This window comes from Malus sylvestris, chromosome 8 (assembly GCF_916048215.2).
Source record: "Malus sylvestris chromosome 8, drMalSylv7.2, whole genome shotgun sequence".
Lineage (NCBI taxonomy): Eukaryota > Viridiplantae > Streptophyta > Magnoliopsida > Rosales > Rosaceae > Malus > Malus sylvestris.
The window spans coordinates 28,793,515-28,812,005 of NC_062267.1; the positions used below are offsets into that span (position 1 = coordinate 28,793,515).

Genomic DNA, 18,491 nt, shown 5'->3' on the forward strand with positions numbered 1-18,491 from the left:
TAACCGCTAGTTGGAGAACTACAAGCAGGCATGGAGCAAATAATTCGTCGCGAGGGTATACCGCGCAGTTGAGGCAGAGGAAGAAGATGAACAGGAAAAACCTTAGAGGAAACATTTTTTTTTTCGTTCGGCGGAGAGAAATGAGAGAATGATTTCCTTTTTGTTTAGTGAATGTAAATGAGACATGGTTATATTTAGAGACTCGTGCTGATAACGTGTTATAAATATGTCAAAGTTAGAGAGATAACCTTTATAGTGAGTGGAACGAAGCAGAAGTAAAATATCACACTGTAATTAAAACACAAGGAGTTGATAAATTAAGGAGGGAGGAATGGATGATATTATTGATCTGTTTGTTTTCTATCTGTTTTTCCGTATCCTTTGATTGCATTCGAGTGCTCTATTTCTAGGGCACTCAAACAACCGTATTAATTGCATATGGAAATTTACAGCATGCAACCTTTGACAAACATGATCTCCTGCATCCAAAGTCACTTTCCAATTTGCATGGTCATTGAAAACTTCTACAAATATTTTCAATTTCTACGTGGGCATTCAATACCCACTAGTATTTTCAACAAAAAATAATTTGTAAGGGAGTTTGCAAATAGTTATAGAGAGGAGAGAGACGGACATTGACAATCGAACCAATATATATTATATAATTATATTTGATTTGGTTTTGTATTATTGAACATACTGTGTTGTAGTCCCGATTTCCATATTGAAATTTCGGGTATTATTCAGTTTCCATTACCGAATAATTCAGGATTTTCAGGTTTTGTTTTTTTTGAGTTTGGTTCAGATTTTTCGAATCGGATTTCTTTCCTACCCTACAAATAAAGTTAGAAATATCACATTACTTATATATAGCAAAGTGATGTAAGCAGTACACATCATTGCTATGCAAATTTTTAGTTTGATATTAAAATCTCTCTCAGTTTTTTTCAATCAATAATTAAAAAAAAAAAAAAAACTAATCAAAAAGTTAGCTTTTCGATAATAATCGTAGATGGACTTTTTTTTTTTTTTTGGTTGTCCTGTTTGTGTACTAGCGAATGGGTGGGTTCTTTTCAAACAAATTTAAAATTAAAAAAAATATATCCGAAGGCAACAGGTCCAAAAGAGAGCCTAATTGGAAATGTAATAAACACATACATTTATTGCTTAGGGAAGGTCAATATACTCTGCGCAATATCCCCATTCCTCAAACACACATTATTGCTAGGTTTTGTATCTTACATTGTCCATTGTTTTTATTGATTTTACGATTACATAGATATATAACAACGAAAACCTCTTATTTATATCACACACATAATATTCTATGTTTTCTTCTTTTATCCATAGAATTCAGAAGATAAGCGAGGTTCGATGAGAATATTGAGTGGAGTTGCCTTAACGTTGGTCAGTCCAAAACTCTCCGTCATATCAATTGGTGCACTCGACGGGTTTGAGATTTCAAATGCATGTAGAAAACTAGCCAACGTATATTGCACCAATTGAAGGCCAAATGCCATACCAGGGCATGATCTTCTACCACTTCCAAAAGGAATAAACTGAAAATGCTGACCCTTCAGATCAACATCCTTGTGCGTGGTTAGAAATCTCTCTGGCTTGAACTCTAATGGCTCGGACCAATTTTTTGGGTCAACTTGGATCTTCCAGAGGTTTGGGATAAATCGGGTGCCCTTTCGGATATGGTAGCCAGCAATAGTGCAATCTTCCTCGAATACACGCGGCCCTGATAATGGTCCTGCTGGGTACAAACGTAACGTCTCCTTTACAATAGCTTGGATGTAGACCAAGTTGCTCAAATCTTCCTCACTCACAACTCTTTGTCCGCCTATTTTGGTGTCCAGTTCGTTTAGGGCTTTTTTCATAGCGTGAGGGTGGTTCAGCAATAACGATATTGCCCACGTCATTGTCACCATGGTGGTATCGTTACCTCCTGCAATAACAGTCTGCCAAAAAAAATATTTGCTTGATTGATTAGGGGATATCTATATTTAACATCTATACATTCTTTAGGTGACGAAAATAAAGAGACTATTTTTATAAATCACATCTTGTAAAATCAAAGAATGTGGCGGTTAATAGTTGGATTCTATTTTTAAAGGTTTAAAGAAAGAATCTAACGATCAACCGTCATATCATGTGGTCTACAGAGACAGTCTAAAAAGATAATCTATCTACCATCACCTATTGGTGAGCACTCAAATATGTTGCATGAGTCATACATAAAATTGGAAATCATATGTTTTCAAAAAAATTTCTTGTCTTATGTTTTCATTTTCTTTTTATAAACCATGCATTTAGCTTAATTAAGTATTGACACTAAAAATAAAATCTTGATGTGTTGAGTGTCTTAACTCCAGCCTTTTATGGTTAATTATTCGCCTGCAAATTAATGAATTATATGTACGTACCAAGCTTGTGGCTTTGACGATCGTATCAGCATCAAAACCGCCAAGGTCTGCACCATCAAGCACAGAAAGCATCGCATCCATGAAGTCCTGTTCTCCTTTTGCATCACCTTTTGCTCTCCTCTGCTTATGCTCTTCAAGCCACTCTGCAGCAATTGCGTGCATTTCCGTTGCACTTTTCTTCATCGCCTTCTCATATCCACCCCAATCCAACCACCGCAGATAAGGAACTGCATCACCCACCAAAAACATGCCCATATAATCAAATAACTCCTTCAATGCAGTCTGAACCTTAAGCGCTTCTTTCTTCTCATCCCCAGTGGCAGCCACGGAGTACCGCTTTCCGACCACCATTTTAAGAATCACGTTCAGCATCATGTCCCCAAGCCATGGCTTCAGGTCTACAACCACTCCATCTTTCGAGCTCTCCTTCTTTGTACTCCAAAGTTCGTATAAATCTTTCAAGAAAGCAGTCACTTCATATGCTCGAATGTGCTTGAGCAGCTCAACCTTCCGGACTGAGAGCAACTCCAAGGAGACTAGCTTGCGAATTTCTCGCCAATAGGGTCCAGATGGTCCGAACCCAAACATGGCGTAGTCGTAGCTAACGTGGTCTACAACCACCATCTTTGGGCGGGAGAGTGAGCTCACGTCTTTGGTTGTGTAGCATTCTTTTGCGATCTCACTGCTGCTTATTACCAAAGCCGGATGGACGCCAAGGCGGATAGTAAAAATGGGTCCGTACTTGTCCGCCATGGCTCCCAAAGTTCTGTGAGGAGGTATGGAGTCTCCAAACAAAGGAAGGTGACCAAATATAGGCCATCCAGCCTTGGCTTCAGGTGGTGATAATTTGCCCCTGTGATTTGCAGCTCTCCATCTTCGTGATAAGTAATAGAACACGATGATTACTGTGAACAAGCCAGCAGTGATAGAGTTTGCATATGGGAGAGAATCCATTTTTGCAACTCAATCATTAGAAAGCTAGAGGCAAAATGATTTTTATTGAACTGGGTAAAGGCTTAAGTTGATTTGCCTTGTCATACACACACGTATATATAGGAGTATGGGCTTTAGTACGAGATATTTTTTAGTGTGATCCAAACACAGGGTGTTACACCATGTGTCACTATATAAATAGTGAAATATGTGTGTTAAAAAGTTAATAACTTAAAAAATAAAATTTTGCACCATTTATATAGAAACATGTGGTGTACTATCCGTATTCCGGTCACAATGAAAAATTTCTCGTTTCGTACATATGGTTGTTTTGAAATAGATAACTCTTTATCTTCGAGGCATGTTGAGGGGAGAAATGAAAAAAATTATGACTAACTAAAAGGTAAAAGATAGATTGTCGTTGTTTTTTTTTTGTTTTTTGAACAAAAGATATTATCTAAATTAAAGAGGTGGAGGAGTGGGCTAAGCTTCACAATAGGTTAATAATAATGTGGTTCAAATTTTCCTTTGACAATAATCAAACATAGAAACCCACATAGAATTAATTGTGTACATCAAACATGCAATAGGAATATTTTAAGCATTCGAAAAATGTAAAATCTGTAAAGTATAATTGATGAATTTGCTTATGTGGATCTTAGTTATTAAGAGAAAAAATTATGTTGGGTTCTACGTAGAACATAGTGCTGGGCATTTAAAAAAAAACCAACTAAATTGCTCGAATTGCACCCGCGGCTTGGTTTGGTTTTGTTTTTTTTTGTTTTTTTTTTATTTTCAATGGCTAAACCAAACCTCACCGATCTTAATCGGTTTGGCAATTGGTTCCCAAAATTCTTCGGTTAACCAAACTGACCCGCATATATTTAATTTTATTTTTTAATCATAATTAATACGTGTAATAATATAATTGGTTAGTTATTTATGAGTTACCATATTTCCACCACATGAAAACAAAACTTGGTTAGTTTAAGAGTCTCTTTAGAGAAGAACAAGGGGACCATTTAGAGAAGGCAGCAACTGCTACTTTGGTGCTCCTCTAGGGCTGCTTCATTTGTGCTTTTTTTTTAGCAATTACTCATATTGATGCTTCGTTATGTAGCTTTTGGAAGACTTTTCTCGCTTGTTAATGACGTGATTGATTACTTTTCAAAACTATACTCTCTTTACTTTTTTGAAAAAAAAAAACAATATTTTCTACACTAAAACCATCTCCAACCCTTGGGCTAAAACCTAAAATTTTTAGCCCAGAAACAGTTTTTCTGCTCCAACCCTTCTAGTCTACAATTTTAGCCCTAGATTATTAAAGAATGAATTTAGGCTAATTTTTTTTTAAATTAACTTAAAAAAAATTATGTAGACTATCCTAAATTAATTTTATGAACATTTTAACCTAAAAATATTTAAAGTTCGATAAATTTTGAAAAATCACTAAATCAATACATGACACTCATGAAACATTACTGAAGAATATGAAAGTCATGATAGAGATGTATAAACTCAAAATACATGAAACACACAAGACACACAAAACTCATATGAAGCACATACAAAGGACATGATAGAGATGTATAACACACTAAACATGTGAAACACATGACACACACAAAATACATACCAAAATACATACAAAACACATGATAGAGTTTTTGGGTGAATTTGAGTTAAATAAATTTTTTTTAATTATTTTAGCCATTGGATTTAAATTTCAACCGTTAGATCTTTTTTTTAAGATTCGATTTGATTACATTCGATATCAGCCATTAGATTCAATGTATTTTAAAATTACATTTTTTAATAAAACAAAATTTGAATCTGGACCGTTGGATCAACCAACGGTCCAAATATATCAGCAATTGGATGAACAAAAGAGTCGTTGGGCTCCTGATTGTCACGCCCCAATCCCAACATACGTCCAAGATCGACACGCAACGTCACCAAATACTCGTATATCTAACGTACCTTGCCTCCTGGATATGAATAAACCACCACTCAAGGTCCAAATTGCGTAGTAATTTCCATATATTTTATGGTTGCATCTAACCTTCTCATTAGACTGCCTACGTACCCTCAACAGGAATCAAGCCATTCGTAGTTCGTCACTCACTACCCATCTACATTTACCATAGTACATTCAAGCCGAAAGATATAACATTCCTCAATCAATCATTAGAACTTGACAAGTATGGAAGTACTAGATTCAAGGCTACATAACAATCCAATATGACAATCAAGGTTTCCATTCCACCCATCATATAAGTCACTATGTTTTCAACATAATATTACAATCCAGTCATGTAACATATCAAGGATCAACCAAGCACAATATTTCTCTAGTCACATTCATTAACTAATCTAATCGTATTAATAGCAACTATATCCAACGTCATTCCACAATCCCGTCAATTAATCAATTCATGAATCAAAGATGCATGATTTTAACCTTTAACTATATTAATCAACCAATGAGATAACATACCATTTCACCAATTCAATTAGAGAACTCTGTATAATTCTCTACTTAGGTTATGAGTAATAACATGGTATATAAATTCACAAGGTCTATTGTGGGTAATTCCCATTCACTCGAATCTAGGGTTCTAGACTAATCTTATGGGAATGAGCGAAAGCAAGGATTCCGGACCACTCAACAGAATCCAACAACATAGGGTTATGAACCCCTCAACAGAAACAAAATATCAAGTATAGAATCATGCTTTATGAAATCATAATCAAGTCGCTGAAAACTGCGAATGAGTCACCTAGACATCCAACGGCTTCTCTAATTCAAACCCCAAGATTCCCAAAAACCATTGTTCATATGTACATTAAAAACTAGGCTAAAGGGACGCAGTTCGGCCAAAGCCTACATCTTGGAAGCTATCTCAATCCAACTCAATGAAACCCGAGGTGGATATGATCCCGGACCATCACTCAACGGAATCGCGGACTAGAAAGTATTCCGAACCATCTCTCAACGGAATTCGAGTGGATACGATTCCAGACCATCACTCAATGGAATCGCGGAGGGCCAACAACCATATATACAACGGCTCAAAGAAATGAGACAAGCACAACTTACTTAATTTACAAAAGCTCAACCAAGGGAAATAAGGCACAAATACTAAATTTAGAACGAATCAACAAAGTGGAAGATGAAACCATATCGAAACAACAAATCCCCATCACCACGGGTTAACAGTCTACCACTAGTCCTCACATTTCATCACAACATGTCAATCAAACCAATCAAACCATATTTCAATATATACATGTCAAATCTCATTTCATAAACTTAAATCATTGGCTAAACATTGAAAATAACAATTCAATAGAAAACATATTTATAAGACTAAGTAATATCCACATAGGATAACAATTACGAAAATAGGGTAATCACCAATATCACATATATTAAAGTCACTCACCTGAGGTCCACACTAACGCACTCTAGCATGAAATTCAAGGCATCAAGCTCTATCACTGCCAAAAACAAAGCACAAGTCCACATTTAGATTTCTCTCAATAAATTCACATACCTAAAACTCTCATTAGTCTCCCACAACGACATTTAATGAGAATCAAACCGTCGATCAAAGGTATGGTCCATGATCTTACATCACTTGCTCCGTAAGATCCAACCACTAGATTTTCACTAGTAAGTTCCTAAGGTCCAACAACTGATAATTGGGATGATCATAAAATTGTATGACGATCCAACGATCGGATTGTCGTGAATCGTGCAAACAAGTGGTGGTCCAATTTGATCACCACACAAAACAATTGAATTTCGGGAAACTGAGCTAGACATAGGTTCATATGGTCACTAGAAGGTATTTGGTATTTAGACAACACTTGTGGACGGTCCCATGCACAGCTACACACGATGCTAGTCATGGTGAAGGGTTTGAAAACCCAAATTTTCAACATTAACTAGATGAGCTCAAATTTACGTGGAAACTAGAGCTCAACAAGGGAAACATTAATCACAACTAGACCAATGACAAATTCAAACCGGAAACCATCCAAATTCATCGGGGAAAATCGAGTTTCTAGGGTTCTAACACCCAACTCTAAAACGAATACGAAAGCACAAACCAAGCATACCAACTTGAAGATTATGAAGAGTAGATGAAGTTTCATACCTCACTCGAAGGAAATGATTGCCGGAATCACCGGAAAAATGATAAAACCGTCGGAAAACCCACGGAAATTTGCTGCCTCGAATTTGAAAAATAGATAAGAAAATGGAAAATTTAACACTACAAAGATGTAGGGCTCATCAAGAGCTTTTCATGGACACCAAGATCACCCAAAACGGAGCTCGGATAAAGGAGATACAAGCGGGTCAAGGGGTTAAAGGGTTGAAAACGCCCCAAAAACGGGTCAAAACCAGACCCCTCCTTCCTTTTTCTGAAAACTTTTCTCTTTCTAATTGGTCCCTCACTCTTTTATTAAGCTCACTTAACCTTTAACCCACATGTGGGAATTAAATAGTTCCCACAATCTATAGTTCACAACTTCAAACTTCCGTAACTATACCGTTATAATTCGGACTCACAAACGGCTTTCTCCTATACGCTCTTGACTTCGAGACCTATTCGAAAACGTTACTTGTGACCTCAAAAGGTCAATGAATTTTAAATAATTATTTTCCAAACTTCACTCTTCGTAACTAGTTTAATTAAAATCTAAATCCAAACAATTTAAAATAAATTCTCTAGAAATAATATAAAATCTCAATAATACAAAAACGTAGATTATAACAGTTTCCGGATTTCACACTAATGGTGCCCGACAGCTACCCTGACAGTGGGCCCTGTCGGGCGCTAAAGGCTTCAACCCGCGTGGGGCGTTTGAGGCACGTGGTTGGGCCGAGACTGGGCTGGGTTTTGGCGAGTCCACGTGCATCTAGGCTAAATCCTAGGTGGAATTTGGCTTTTGTTTGGGTTTTAGCTTTTAGCCCACACATTTAGGTTGGGTTGGGTTGGATTTGGGGGAGAATTAAACCTAAAATTTGGCAATTAGCCCAGGGTTGGATTTGGTCTAAAAGAAGTAGAATGAGTTTAGCCTCAAAATAAATTAACAATAATGTGGTTCAAAAATACTTTTGTCTATATTCTATCTATCTATCTATCTTTACAAAGTCAAAATATAAAAATAGTAACACATTCAAAATACTTGAAATTATGCTTTCCTTTATAAAACTCTTGAAAATGACAATTTAATTAATAATGACGTGTTGATTACTCTTCCAAAAATACTTTTCAGAAGATAGAAAAACGAGACATTGAAAATATTTAAAACTACCCTTTCCTTATCTGTTCGTTGCAACATGCAAGTAAGATGGGATTGTCTTCTGTGTGATGTGTGTATAATCTTAATATCGTTGCCCCCACTAAAATAACCTTACAAAAAAAAAACTGTACACTGGAATTGGGGGTGGTTTGGGAGTGAGGTGTTTAAAAAAAAAACACCCATGAAAAAAAGCTGTGAGGGTTTTAGATGTTTGGTAAACTGAAAAAAAAATGGCTTATTTTGGAAGCTGCTATGAGAATAAACTGAAATCAAAGGAAAAAGCTGAAGCTGCTATTTGTAGCTTTGGAAAACTGGCTTTTTTTTCAAAGCACACGGAGCTACAGTGCTCCTTTAATGAAAAGACCCACTATCAGACTGTTTTTTTTTTTTCCAAAAGCACTTTTACAAAAAAGTTTACTAAACACTTTGCTGATTTATTTCACAGCCGCTTATTCTCACAGCACAGCCGCTTATTCTCACAGCAGCTTTTTTTCAAAGCACAGCAATACCAAACCAGCCCTTGGTCTAGCGCTTTTGATTTTTATATTGAAAACGGTCATTCTATAACCTGCTAGGGGATGACCCACTGATTGAAAACAAATTTCAAACTTATATTTCATACACGGTACGTTTTGGATTAGATTGTTAACGCGTGTGTTTCACATGATAATGGTTAAGAAAGTTGAAATGACTCTGTGAGTCTTTTCGATCTCCAAAAAGTAGACTATTGTGGCGAAGCCACCAAGTAAATATTTTTTTTTTATCACACATCGATGACATACTAATCCTTTTAGTCCATTTTGTGGTGATTAAGTTTGTGTCTAAGCTTGCTTAGATTTGAGTTCTCTATCACTTATTTTTTTTGTCCTTTTTCAATCCATTTTTCCTCTCAAAATCTTCCCTCTATGGTTGTTTGGGTAGTGTGGGGTGTGGCAAGAGATGGAGCTGAATTTTTATGGTGTGGGTTGTCTAGATATAATGCGGCTTTCGTCCATGTTAAATTTGCCTTTTTGAGCTTTGTGTCTTTCTTTTATGTCTCATGGTGACGTTGATGGGATTGATCATGATGCAATCGATAGCTTCATTGGTAGGTTTGTGTGCAAAGTCCTTATTGTAATGGTCACTATTTATTTATTTTGCAATTCCTCTTTGAAGTTGACGTTGCTTGTATATGTAAACAGTGCTCTTTACTAGTTTTGTTGGCAATTTTGTATGCAAAGTTTCTCATGAGGCGGATTTGAAGTGATTGAATTTTTAGTTGCCAAGATTATAGTACTTTTAGCTTTAGAGTGCTAGATGTGTTATCATGCTAGTCACACTCGAAGATCTGCCGATATGGTAACTATTAGATTGGTCAAGTTGGGTTTATTTTTTGTTTTGGAACCGTTTTGTTTGAGGATCATTCGAATTTGATCTAAGATACTCTATATGAAGTTTGTACTTTAAAAAAAAAATGCTAATCAAACCATTATCGTTTTGCCTAAAAAAATTCATTTTCTCTATAGTCTTGGTCCACATGAGGCATTAAGACAATAATGTACTTTTGATCCCGAGCAAAATGTATACCAAAGCAGAGTTGGTGGCTCCCACCCCTTATCATCTCTTCTCAACGAAATAGCGTGGTAGGGAAAATAACATGCAGAGGATCAGAATTCATACTCATCAGTCAAATGTTGAAGTGAGGGGCATCAAGCTGATTGGTGAAAAGTGTGATATTTCTTCGACGACTACATGGCCTTATACTTATTATTTAAATTTATCCCATAATATTTTCTTGTCTATATACCATACGACATCGAGAAATATTAATGCTATTCTCTTAAAAGTACAACTCCAGATAAATTTTCTGATACTTTTTTTTTTCGCATAATGATCTAAAATATTTGTACAATAATTGACGTTAAATTATGAAGTGATAAGAATTGCTTATAAAATCTCAATTTAAAAAAAAAAATTCTTAGCATTTCTCGTATAATATTGGGGCATTTCAATAGAGATGCATTTTCATTGGCACGTAATGGATGTGATCCAACGTACCTGGACTACAGCGTACAGACCCTACGTCAGCAAATTTTTGTGCAAGTTACATTATCTATGTGTTTGATTTCATGTGCAGGTTAAAAATAGGCTGCTGCTCCATCTTTTTGGAATTCAAAAAGAATAAATTCAAATGAAAACTAATGAAAAGGGCTTCAAAACTTTGCGTTTTAACTAAAAACCACCTACTAACTTTATTTAATGATAAGGACAATAGAAAAAAAATACATAACAAAAGTTTGGTGCAACCCCTACTTACTACGCCAAGTACGCCCGTGAGGACTTTGTCAATTACAGAGAGGTCAAGGCCAGCGACGACCAAGCCCTCCATGAGCTTTTCCTCAGGGCCTACAATCACTCCCTATGGGTCCTCAACAAGGTAAATAATGGTGTATGATCCAAATGGATATGGAAGGAAAGGGTACAATGAACAAACTGAGTTCGATTTTTCTTTTTGGTCTTTTGTTGTGGTGAATGCTTCCATTGGTGTAAGCTAGAAAGATCTCACTCCCCAGTTCCCAACCCACTTTGGCCGTTATCAGTGTGGACGTAGTGACCTTGTTGTCATGTTCTACTTTCAAGTTTCTTTCTGAAACATCATTTTATTTTTTTTTGGTTTTCGACGCTTCCGTGTGAGTTTCTGGTGAACCCAATTGGGGTTTCTTGCGATTGTAGTACTCAGTGGACGAATCTACGACCGATAAGTTGAAGAAAATATGCTCCACTTAGCACGCCTGCCAAGTGTTCGATGTAATGCCTAAAAGATCACGAAGATATCCAGGCTGCAAAATGTGACTAAAGTTATAATAATGAAAAAACTTGAATTAACTGAGTCATCATCTGTGCCAATATATGTGGAATACTTTTGTCAAGTTTTCAGAAAACCTAATGCCAACATTGATAAAGGGAAGAAATAGAGATTTGTTCAGAGTTCAAATTGATTTTGCATTTAAAATGCAAGAGAGAAAGGAACGCGTGTGCATAGCCACAGTGGTTGAAAGGATATGCAACACAACAGAACATCCACCATTGAAAAGGTGAGGCCCTTGAGGGCTTTGATGGTGCCCTCTTCTCCATTAGGCATGAATTCGCCACAGCCATCCGTAGCAGTCCCTTCTATGGCTACTGCATGGTTCTTGAGGCACTCCTTGTAGTAAGTTTTCATAAACAGTGTCCTAAGTTTCATAAATAGTGTAGTAAGTTTCATACACAGTGTACCGTGAGTCCGCGTCAGATTTTTTGTCCTTTTTATTAAAATTATGCTTTTTTCATTAAAATTTAGGATTAATCTCTGTTTACTATCCTGAAGTTTCGTGGTTTTCAATATTTAGTATATCAAGTTTTTTTCATCCTAGAGTCATACCTAAAGTGTAAATTTTGGGACAGTCTCATACATCCGTTAGTCAAACTGTTAATTCTCCCGTTAAGTGATGATGTGGTGCCCATGTGGACAATGACTGGGCGCCACGTGTCATTAAGAGGTTTCACGTGGAATTATTATTATTATTATATTTTTTGAGAATGACTTAAAAAAATTCAAAACAAAAAAAGAAAAAGAAAAAAGCTCGGTCTCCTCTCTCCCTCATCCCCCCGCACCTTCTCCCTCCCTTTTCTCTTCTGTAGCCCGCACCCTTTCCCTCCCTTCTCTCTTCTACAAACTGCACCACCCTCCCTTCTCTCCTCCTTCCTCCCTTATCCCTCCCTTCTCTCCTCTGCACCAACCCACCAAACCCTAGTTTTATAAAATTTCATCAAATCTGTCGCCAAGGGAGCCCGAGTGTGGGACGCAGGCGGATTGTGAAGGGAAGTTCACTTGTAGGTCTGACCCGGCTGTCGGGGTGCTGGTAATTAATGAGCAGGTAGACATTGAAGACAAAGACGATGATGCAGAGAACAATGGCGACGATGACGAGCGCGAGGTTGAAATCACCCATCGCATTTAAAAATGAGGCTTCTATATCAAAACGCCCTTAAATTCAATGGAAAACTAATGAAAAAGACTTGAAAACTTTGAGTTTTAACAATAAGGACAAAATAAAGGGTAAAATGAATAGTACCAGGTTTGACTTTTTAGTGTAAAAATGTGGTTTTTCGTTAAAGTGAACAGTACCACGGGCTTTTCGTTAAAACTCCCTAAATTCAAACTAGCAATGGATATTTAAAAAGAGAAATAAAAATCCTTGAATAAAAGAATAGAGATTATTTAAAATATAAGGGCAAAATTGAAATAAAGATTAATAATTTAAAAGATAATAAAAATGACGTGGAATGAACTTATGTCAACAATCACGAGAAATAGATGGTTCTTAATATTGACTATGAAAATTGGACTTAAATTAAATTAAATCCTATAATATTCAGGTTCTTCAGGTGACCCAAAAAAATGGGAATCACATGCTCAGACTCAGTCATTACATATTTTTTAGGTTTTTTTAATCCAAAATGATTCATGAAATTGCATATAACTCCTCATTTTAGTCATTAAAATTTGAAATCAATGGAATTGGTCCCTGAGTTTGTCTACCATCAATCATTTTGGTCATTCCTTGAAAAATCTCTATTAAATAAGAATGACCAAAATACTCCTAGTTTTTATTAAATCATTTTAGCCCATTGTTTATAAATTGAGGTATATTTGTCATTTTGATCCTTATTTAACGTAATTTTGTACGGAATGACTAAAATGATTGATAGTGGACAATCTCAATGACCACTTCTATTGATTTCAAATCTTAGGGACCAAAGTGATGTGTTATGCAAATTTCAGGGACTATTTTGACTAATAAACTATCTTTTAATGGGATCGTATGGCTGTTAGTTAACTAAAGCTTTATTCGTTTTTATCTAAAGCTTGTTGAAAATATCAGCATTGTTGACAACGTTGGCTGATAATTGAATGCCCACAAATGGATTTTCAACATTGCAGACTAATGAAAATATTGGCAATAGACTTTGGAATTGTAGGAATCACATTTTCAAAGTATATGCTGTAAATTTTGAATGTACAATTAATGGGTTTGATCGAAGCTGCTCTATAAATAAAGCGCTCCGTATGCCTACAAGAAGATACAGAGAGAAAGCATACAGAAAAAAAGAAATCTCTTCCTCCATCTTTTATTTGTCATTCACTTGAGCTATAGTTTCAGTGTGATATTTTACATCTGCTTCGCACCTATCTAAAAGGTTATCCCTCTAACTTTGACATATTTATAACACGTTATCAGCGCGAGTTTCTAAATATAACCATGTCTCATTTACATTCACCAAAAAGAAATCATTCTCTCATTTCTCTCCGCTGAACGAAAAATAAAAAATATTTCCTCTACGATTTTTCCTGTTCATCTTCTTCCTCTGCCTCAACTGCGCAGTATACCCTCGCGACGAACTGTTTGCTCCATGCCTGCTCGTAGTTCTCCAACTGGCGGTTACATACATCTTTGATTACTTGTTTGGTTTGGATATTGATTACTAACCCAGTATTTATTTATGTTAATTTTACTGCAATCCAAGATGGTGCGGTACAATCGCCCATCTTGAACTGCAAATTGCATCTTACTGCGATCCAAGATGGTGCGGTATCATCGCCTATCTTGGACTGCAGATCTACTTTTACTACAAAATTCAAGTGGAGCGGTATAATCGCCCACCTTGCTCTGCAAATTTAAATTTACCTACTGTTTAATTTCATTGCAATTTTTAGGTGGTGCGGTATAATCGCCCACCCTGCTCTGCATATTTCAATTTTCTTACTACTTGAGTGGTGCAGAATAATCGCCCATTCTATGTTACATTATTTCAATGAGAATGGTGCGGTACAATCACCCTTCTCATTCACACTGAAAATCTCGAGCCAGAAGTTTCGAGTGCTTATCATTTTGGCATGAAGATCAAAATGAAAAATTTGTAAGAACCAGAAGTTCTAACATTACATTCCTCCAGGAATACATATTATTGCAAGTTCTTACACATGTCATTTTCTTTCAGAAAAGAAAATGGCGAACTTGGCAAAACTTGAATATGCTGCCCTGGACATTACCGGGAAGAATTACCTTACCTGGGTACTGGATACCAAGATCCGTCTGGAAGCATGGAATCTTGGAGATACCATAAGGGAAGAAAGCAGCTCATCCTCTCAAGATCGGGCGAAGGCCATGATCTTTATTTGCCGCCATCTTGATGAGGGACTAAAGAGTGAGTACTTAACGGTTGAAGATCCGTTAGCTCTCTGGGAGGCCTTGAGAAACAGATACAATCACTAGACAACAGTGATTCTTCCAAAAGCTCGCTATGAGTGGTCTCACCTGAGAATCCAAGATTTCAAATCAGTGCAAGTGTACAATTCTGCGTTGTTCAGGATTACCTCTCAGATGAAGCTCTGTGGGGATACCATTACTGAGGAAATGTTGCTGGAAAAGACTTACAGCATATTTCATGCCAATAATGTGCTCCTGCAGCAGCAGTATAGAGTGCGAGGCTACACGGAATACAACCAGCTGATATCTGTGCTCCTGGTAGCTGAACAGAATAATGAGCTCCTGATGAAAAACCATAATTCCCGACCTACTGGATCTGCACCATTCCCAGAGTGAATGCTGTTTCCCTCGAAGTGAATGCCACATCCTCTGGTGGTGATAATCATAAACGAGGACGTAGCCACAAGCGAGGTCGATGGAATAGGAAAGGCAATAACCATGGTGTTAAGTTTCACAACCAGGTTCTGAGGCATAATTCAGGCCCGAGCTTTAAAAATGTGAATTGTCACAAAGGCAAAGCTCATATGAACAATGCTCTCAGGAACTCTGAATGAGCCTGCCATAGGTATGGTGGCAATGGGCATTGGGCACGAACTTATCGTACCCCAAAACATCTAGTAAAGTTGTATCAAGCCTCCCTCAAGGAGAAGGGTGTCAAGACCAATTTTCTCGACCAGGCTAAACCAATGGATATACCTGATCCAGTGTTTGATTTATCAGGGTAATGGACATAACTCACCTAGATGTTTCAGACTTCATTATGGAAAGGGAAATGAAGTATACTGGTCCGACTAAATCGTTTATGTTTAATGTACTTTTATTATGCTAAACTTGTTGTCTAAAACTAATTTTTCAGATTCAATAAAAGTGGCACGTAAATTTCCTGTTATAAATTGTTTGTTAACTGTGATTCCATTTACTCAGAAAGCATGGATAAAAACTATGGTTATTCTCAGAACATGAGAAATGGCAGAGATATTTGTCTTGTAGACAGTACAACCACACATACAATACTTCGTGATCGAAAGTATTTCTCAAGCTTAATGCTTTCAAGAGTAGGGGTAACAACAATATCAGGACCTTCAGATGTAATTGAAGGCTCAGGGAAAGCCCAGATTATGTTACCAAATGGAACAACATTGTCCATACAAAATGCATTGTATGCTACTCGATCTACTCGTAACTTGTTGAGTTTCAAAGACATACGTTTAAATGGATACCACATTGAAACGAAAAGTGCAAAAAATGTGGAGTATTTATGCATTACCTCTAATGATACCCAGAAGCGTATATTGGAGAAGTTGCGTGGTTTTTCGAGTGGATTATATTATACATACATAAGGACAATTGAATCACATACTGTCATGAACCAGAAGTTCATTGATTCAACGGTTTACATGCTTTGGCATGACTGTCTAGGTCATTCAGGATCCACCATGATGCGTAGGATCATTACGAACTCTAATGGACATCCATTATTAAGCAGAGATATTGTTATCTCAAATGATAACCCTTGCAAGGCTTGTTCTCAAGGGAAGTTGATAATTAGACCATCACAACTAAAGGTTGATGCTGAATCCCCATCATTTCTGCAAAGAATTCAAGGGGATATTTGTGGACCTATTCAACCATCTTGTGGACCATTTCGATATTTTATGGTTTTGGTTTATGCATCCACCAGATGGTCACATGTTTGTCTCTTGTCTACTCGGAATGTAGCTTTTGTGAGACTTCTTGCTCAGATAACTAAATTACGAGCACAGTTCCCAGATTATCCCATTAAGTCAATTTGACTTGATAATGCTGGTGAATTTACGTCTCAAACCTTTGATGATTACTGCATGACATTGGGCATTGATGTTGAACACCCTGTTCCTCATGTCCATACTCAAAATGGTTTAGCAGAAGCATTGATTAAGCAGCTTCAGTTAATAGCCCGCACTCTGCTTATGAAAACCAAATTGCCAGTTTCTGCATGGGGACATGTCATCCTACATGTTGCATCATTAGTTCGATTGAGACCTATAGCTAACCACCAATACTTCTCAATACAACTCGTGTTTGGACATCGGCCAAACATTTCACATTTACGAGTTTTTGGTTGTGCTGTTTATGTGACTATTGCACCCCCGCAACGCACTAAAATGGGACCTCAACGTAGACTGGGAATTTATGTGGGGTTTGATTCACCATCTATCATTAGATATTTGGAACCCTTGACAGGTGATATGTTTACAGCTCATTTTGCTGATTGTCATTTTGATGAGACGGTCTTCCCATCGTTAGGGGGAGAAAAGACCGTTCCAGAAGAACGGAAAGAGCTGACATGGGTTGTTCCCACCTTGTCTCATTTTGATCCTCGAAGCATTCAATGTGAAAATGAAGTAAAGAGGATCGTTCATCTTCAAAGCATTGCCAATCAAATGCCAGATGCATTTAATGATGCTATGAAAGTGACAAAATCACATATACCAGCTGCAAATGCACCTGCCAGAATTGATGTCCCTGTTGGACAAAATAAAGTGGCAGCGAATGATTCCTGGTGCACGCCTGAAGCGTGGTAAACCACCAGGTTCAAAAGATTCAGCCATTCGAAAGAGAAAGACAAAGGCACAATTGAATCCAAATGAAATCCTTCAGGAAGAGAAAATGAATGACAAATCCACAATTCATGATTTTGGACTTCCAAAAGAAGAGAATTTCCTTGATGAGACACATGTCCCCGGCAACGGCGCCAAAAATTTGATGCGAAATAGATAAGCACACAAATTAAACCCTCTTTTTGTCAAATTGTAGTAAAGATGTAAGTAGGGATCGTTCTAGACCGGGGATTAGGAGGGATTGCTAAACACTTGAAAACGGACTTAAAAACATAAAAACAAAGTTTAAAACACTAAACTAGACTCAAAGAATGCAAAACTAAAGTTTAAAACACTTGAACAAACATAAAACTCAAAACAGCAACCTAATTACTCAAAACTGCTAAAACCACTTTCTGGGCAATTTTGAGAACCTAACAAGAACTTGGACGAATTTGGGTGAAAAATTGAATCAAAACACTTAGGAACACAAATCAAAACATATTCTAACGAATCTAAGACTTCAAAATAAAGGGGGATTTGTTTTGGACGAAAATTGAAAACAAAACAGAAACTTTGAAACAAAACAGATTGTAAAACGTTTTTGGATGAAAAGGATGGATAAAAGGCTAGTTAGGAGGTTCTTCTCCACACATGTCACACTTGCAAACAAAACGATTTTCATTTGTTCTTCCAATAAATTATGAATACTCAACGCCCCAAATTAACCGTGAATTGCACTAATTAACCCTCAGTTTTTCCACGAGTTATTAAGTTGGATGATTGCATACGACAACCCAAAACATTCCCTACAAGTTCCCTACATGAATTGCATAATAGAGATACAAGCAAGAATCATTAAGTTCTATGAAAAACATAAGCATTGACGAAGCATTCGTTACTATGAATTGCATGAAACTTATGCCAAGAATTCATTCAACGCG

The 18,491-nt window shown here is 36.8% G+C and overlaps 2 protein-coding genes across 2 annotated transcripts; one reads left to right on the plus strand and one right to left on the minus strand.

Annotated features, from left to right (window-relative positions):
* Positions 1-1,118: 1,118 nt before the first annotated feature.
* On the minus strand, positions 1,119-3,446 carry LOC126631066 (cytochrome P450 CYP82D47-like). Its single transcript, XM_050301220.1, has 2 exons — positions 2,430-3,446; positions 1,119-1,964 (listed from the first exon to the last, which is right to left on the minus strand). Exons 1-2 carry the CDS (start codon positions 3,381-3,383, stop codon positions 1,341-1,343), a joined length of 1,578 nt encoding a protein of 525 aa, XP_050157177.1. The 5' UTR covers positions 3,384-3,446; the 3' UTR covers positions 1,119-1,340.
* Positions 3,447-10,695: 7,249 nt separating this feature from the next.
* On the plus strand, positions 10,696-11,470 carry LOC126631514 (LYR motif-containing protein At3g19508-like). Its single transcript, XM_050301633.1, has 3 exons — positions 10,696-10,701; positions 10,954-11,094; positions 11,391-11,470. Exons 1-3 carry the CDS (start codon positions 10,696-10,698, stop codon positions 11,442-11,444), a joined length of 201 nt encoding a protein of 66 aa, XP_050157590.1. The 3' UTR covers positions 11,445-11,470.
* Positions 11,471-18,491: the final 7,021 nt, after the last annotated feature.